The sequence below is a fragment of the Austrofundulus limnaeus genome, unplaced genomic scaffold (assembly GCF_001266775.1).
Source record: "Austrofundulus limnaeus strain Quisiro unplaced genomic scaffold, Austrofundulus_limnaeus-1.0 Scaffold1364, whole genome shotgun sequence".
Lineage (NCBI taxonomy): Eukaryota > Metazoa > Chordata > Actinopteri > Cyprinodontiformes > Rivulidae > Austrofundulus > Austrofundulus limnaeus.
Window position 1 is genome coordinate 17,252 of NW_013953766.1, and position 5,953 is coordinate 23,204.

The window sequence follows — 5,953 nt, forward strand, 5'->3', positions numbered from 1 at the left end:
GGCAATATTATCGCTTATCGCAATAAATTTTGAGACAATTAATCGCCCAGCAAAATTTGTTATCGTGACAGGCCTAGTTAAAAGTGAAGAGAAGATGCTGGGATTTGGAAATGGAGTTTTTTGTCCCAACAAGGAGGAGTTCAGTTTTGTTATGGTTTAGTTGGAGGAAATTGTTGGAGAACCAGTTGTTGAGTTCACTGAGGCTGTCGGTAAGAGTTGAGGATGATAAGGTGGAGTTCGGTTTTGTCCAAATGTAGAGTTGAGTGTCGTCGGCATAAGAGTGGAAATGGATACCAAATTTACGGAAGATGTGGCCAAACGGGAGCAGATAGATTATGAAAAGAAGAGGCCAGAGTACAGAACCTTGGGGTACACCAGTGGAAATGGGTGAAGACTGAGAACGGAAGGACTTGAGCTGAATGAACTGAGTACTGTATGAACTGAGTGTGGTCATATATCTATATTTTTGCTGCCTCTTGGCCAGGACTCCATTGAAAAAGGTTTTTAATCTCAATGAGACTTTCCTGGTTAAAAAAAAAGGAAATGATAAATGCCGTCCACATAGCTACACATGCTTTTGGATTGGACAGCAAATATTTGTTGGCTGTGATTAAGTTCATCCACGGCAAACACAGCAGAGACATAAAATGATAAGAATGTTGTTTTTTATTTCAACCACCTTGAAGAAAGTTTTACGATCAGTCCATGGTTGCGCTGGTAGAGAGTACAGCAGCCATCATTAGCACCTGCCTGATCTGAGCGTGCCTACCTGAGGCAACACTAATACGACAGAAATTCTTCTTCTTCTCCTCACAACCGGTTTAAAGCTGTTTATCTGTACTTACTGGATAGAGGTATAGTGTGTAATTTTAGTGTGTCGGTGGAACAAAGCAGACACTACACAAATGCTGCCAAAATAAAAAGGAACTAAAACCTTTGTAGTGGAGTAAAAAGTATGATTTTATCATTAGATCATAGTGGAATGACAGTAATGACTTTAATGCTGCTGAAGTAAAGTGAAAATTCTCAAACAACTCATATACTGTACCCAAGTAAATTGACTTTGTTACTGCCTAAACTGAAACCAAACCTGACGTTTTATCATCCAGCATGTTGATGAAGTTCTCTCTGACCTGCAGGACCTTTGAGACGTCTCTGCTGCTGGACGAGTCCATCAGTGATGAGCTGCCTTACAGTGGTGAGCTGACCCTCCGTCTGTTAGTGCGGACCTGTGAAAACCTTCATCTCTGTGACAGTCCTCTGTTTGTAGCGCCACCTGTTGACAGCTGAGAGTCACAGTCTAACAGCTGTGGTTCAACTTGAAAATACAAAATAAAAACTTGTTTTTTAATAGATCTATACATTTTTCAATCTTACATCCATACTTTGGCCGTTTGGTCATATATTGTTTGAATAATCTCCATCTCCTGTAGTAACATCTCTTCCATCAATCATGATATGTGAGATTTGTCCTGATGCATCTCAGTAATCCAGGTAGAAAAAATCAAAAAGAAAAAATAAGTAGGTCCTATGGATGGGTTCTTCTTTAGTGAAGCGTTTCGTCTCTCGTCCAAGAGACTTCTTCAGTCAGATGAGTTTCAGCCATCCAGAGGACCTACTTATTTTTTCTTTTTGATATGTGAGATTGTTGCACCAATTGGTGCACCATTGGTTACTAAAATGATTCAGCTCATCCAGCAGACAGGTGCTGTGATGTTTGGTTTTATTAGCTTTGAGTCTTTTTAAAATATTTCATTTAGTTACAAATATGTTCTTTTTTAAAATACATTGTTTTTAAATCTGCTCCAGGATACTTGCTCTACTCTGCTGTTTTTAATTTTTAAGCTAGCATTTGGCTATTTTTGGCTTACATTTTACCACTTTTAGCTAGTGTTCAGCCACCTTTAGCTTTTAACTAGCCCTGTACAACTTTTAGCTTACCATTTACATTTCTTAACCATTTTGTTTACTACTTTTATCTACCATTCTGCTACTTTTAGCTTGTGTTCTGCTGTTTAGTTTATGAACACTGTAGTCATTCACTAGTCAACATTTACGCAGAAAATACATTTGAACTAGTTCTGTCTGAGTTTAAGGCTACTGTGGACCCCTGAAACGCACGGCTGTTACATTCTCAGAGAACTTGCGAATTTTGAAAAAACATGAATTTTGTATGTGGTCAAAATAAAAAACAGGATCGTTTAGGTTCAAACACATTTGCACATAAGTAGAATTTTCTCTGAGTTCTTGGTGCAACACATGTTAAATTACAATTTAATTAATTCTCTGCGTATGATAACTAAGGAGTCTAACATGGTCCACTCCACCTTCAGGGCCTGGTTTGAGTGTGAGTTAAATAAACACGTGATGCATGAAGTGAAATCAGGGAAGGAGTATGGCTTCTGGATGTGTTACTGTCACATCAGAACACCAGCTATTGTTTGTGTAAAAACAGATACTTCTTGATTCAATTCCTTATCAATTCTGTCATCACTTCTGCTTGGTTTAGACCAGAGGTCTGCAACCTGTGGATCTGTGGCCACATGTGGCTCTTTGGTCCCTCTGCAGTGGCTCTTTGAAAATGTGACCAAATGTAACAATATATATAAATATATATATGTTCGGTTTTTTTTTAACCTAGGAACTCAGAGAAACACAACAAACCCCGGCCGAACATTAAAACAATGACAACAGAGACAAATGAGATTTTTRAAGATTCACTTTGCAAAGAGGAGAAGTTCCCGTTACTTAACTCTGCTCGAAAGCCTAGTGAAGTCCAGAGAAGTTCTGACCTCCGTGGGCGTGATCTGTCTTTTATTAAAATACGTAAATATTGCATCACAAGTAAAACAACGAATCAAACATCATTTGCTGGAGAATATAAAAAACACATAAACCAATGAAAATGCCGTTGCTGGGGTTACGATATCTTTAAAGGAACAATGAATACTTGTTTTTTACCCTTGAACGTGGAAACTTACAGGAATGTGGAGAAATGACGGTTTCGGCAATTAATTTTAACCTAATCTTACAGAAACTGCTCATAAGCAGTTTCTTGGCAGCTAGATTAACCTTATCTTACAGAAACTGGCCTTGAGTGCAGTTCCCATCCGGCTGGCTCATCATGTTCCTGTAGAAAACACATTTTGAACTAAACATTTGTAACGTACTCAAAACTTTATTTGATACACACAATGAACTTTAATGAAATGTAATAAAGAAAAACCTTTTCAATATATATATTGTTTTTTATATTCACAACAGAAATAAATTTGTATTCAATACGTGATCAATACTACTAATACAAATAGTAAAACATGCTAGCTATTGCTAATAATAATAATAATAATAATAATAATAATAATAAAATAGTCCAACTTCTTTCTATGATCTTTCTCTCAAATTCATTAGAATTACCTTTAAAGAATTTGAAGATCACATAATAATAAGAAATAGAAAAAAAACATGCCTGCATAGTTCATTTGAACTAGATTTTATGAAATTCGGTAAAAACTATACAGTATTATTTTATTTACATGAATCTGGTCTTTTCATATGTCCTGATGTGCAAAAATAATAATAAATAATACAAATCACAATGTATATTTTAGTTTTATAATGTCAACTCCACTGGCCTTAAAGATTCCCGAAGAGGCCTCGAAAAGGCCCACGAACCACCAGTTGATAATCAGAGTTGTAGCTTGTTTTGTGGCTCTGGACACATTTCATTAGTGAGCCAAGTAGCAGAAATGACTCTTGATCATAAAGGTCGCAGATCCCTGGGTTAGACAATAAAATGTAGGGGCGGCTGTGGTGTAGTGGTAGAGCAGCCGCCTTGGGACCAGAAAGCCACAGGTTTGACTCCCCGCCATGCCCACGTGTCTTGGTGTCCTTGAGCAAGACACCCAACTCCCAACTGCTCCCAGGTGCTCACAAAGCTGCCCACTGCTCCACTTGGGTGTTTCTCACGTGTGATTGGTCAAATGCAGAGCACTGATTTCACCCTTGAATGGGAACATGCACTGATCACAATAAAGCACATTTACCTTTAGAACACTGTTTTTGTGCACAAGTCTATTCACGGGCTTCCTCCTTCCTCCTCCCAAAAGGGTGCAAACCTTTCACCACAAATCTAGTCACTGCTTGATGTTATTCATTTATGTTTGCCTTTGTCATTTTACCCTTCCCTGTCTGGATGAAGGGTGGAGCTAAAGGTGTGCTAGCACCAGCCTCTGAGCCTGCTAGACTCTGACAGTCCCCGTCAACTAATGTCACTTCAATTCAAGAATATTTTATTAATCCCAAAGGGAAATTAAATATTGTAACTCATGATATGCTGGTTAATTTAAAGAGTTATTATTATCAGATACTGATGGCTGTGGGCAGGAAGGATCTCCTTAATTGGTCCGTCTTACTGTGGATCTGAAGAAGTCTGACAGAAGACTCTGTTGAAGTGTGACAGTCTGATGAAAAGGGTTCTAAGGGTTGTTCATCATATGACAGAAAGCCGATACTCTGGATGGGCTTTTGTTTGGTCTTGAAATTCATCCAACTTGTTCCTCAACAATCTCACATATCATGATTGATGGAAGAGATGTTATCAAAGGAGATGGAGATTATTCATACAATATAATGAAACCAGTACAACAAAAACATAATCAACAGTACCTGGAGGAGTTTAACATTATCTGTGACATTTAAGACGAAAAAGAGTGTTTTGTTGTTAGCTCCACTTCCACCACCAAACACCAATTATTGCAAATTAACAGCATGCTATGTGGTCAGAACCTTCTGCATGTTGGAAGTATTTCCCTCCTTTTCATGAGTTACAAGTGGCCATAGTTTGATCTCTTTTTTTTTTTCTGGTGAAATTCAACCATATGCTAGACCACATGTTAAACGTCTGTGTAACCTAACCCTGTTCATTGACAAAAAAAATTATTTTTTTGTACTTAATATGAAAATTGTTACTTACATCAATTGTAAACTTTAAATTTATGATTAAATGCAATAAAATAAATTTAGAAGGTGAAAGATAATAACAATTGTCTAACCCCTGAGCTGTTGGTTTTAAGTAACTTGAGTAATTTAGTTGGATAGCTCAGTATTAATGTCTGAAAATAAGCTGCTTTACCGTCAGCATCAACCAAAAATTAAATCTGCTATAACAGGGTATCAGCGGGGTTGTAAAAAGTATTAAAAGGTAGTAAATCACATAAGCAAAAATTAAAGCCATTAAAAAGTATTAAAAGGTAATAAACGCCATCTGACGAGGTATTAATTTTTAAACAGCTAGCGCACTTTCCCCATGCTGGAATCTGATGCGCTGCTGCATGGAAAACAGATTTAAGAAACATTTCTCAGGCCCAATCTGAGACGCAGCTTTAACTTTAGACAGGCCTATTAGCCAATCAGAAATAGTGTGGAGGCGGGACTTAAGTATCTCTAGTAGCAGAAGTTGTTGCAGTGTTTTAAATAAAATATATTTGTCAGGACACGTCTGAAAAAGAACAGGAGACGATATCAAAGCTGGATGATTGTTAAAAGTCAGAAAAGATAAACCTGCAGAAGGATTACTGACTCCTCCCCCTGAGAGGAGCCGTGTGTCGGTGGATGCTAGCTTTAGCTAAAGCTAGCTGGAGCAGACAGGTGCAGCCGGTGAGGAGATTAAAGTGATGATTGTTATAAGAATGACCCGGGAGATAACATCAATCAACAGGTGTGTGTTTTCTGGGACAAACTGACACAAAACAGTTATATTTGTTTGAACAAAACAAAAGTAAATTAAAGCTGTGTCTCAAATTTTTTTCATTGTTTTTCCACAAAACTCTCAGGGAGGGCATTCTCTATGAAGATTTCAGTTTATGTGTTTGTAGATAAATATGAGCTAATTTAAATCCTACACTGTATTAAAGGGTTTTGGGAATTTGAGCTAAATTGTTTATTTGGGATC

General features: G+C 37.4%; 1 protein-coding gene across 1 annotated transcript in view; it reads left to right on the forward strand.

The window, feature by feature from the left end:
* Positions 1–5,953, forward strand: part of hdac3 (histone deacetylase 3) — a gene marked incomplete in the record, with an annotated part of 27,306 nt that overhangs the window by 14,470 nt on the left and 6,883 nt on the right. Inside the window, 1 exon segment of the mRNA XM_014032011.1 lies at positions 1,140–1,198. Within this exon segment, the coding sequence (XP_013887465.1) occupies positions 1,140–1,198 (59 nt within the window).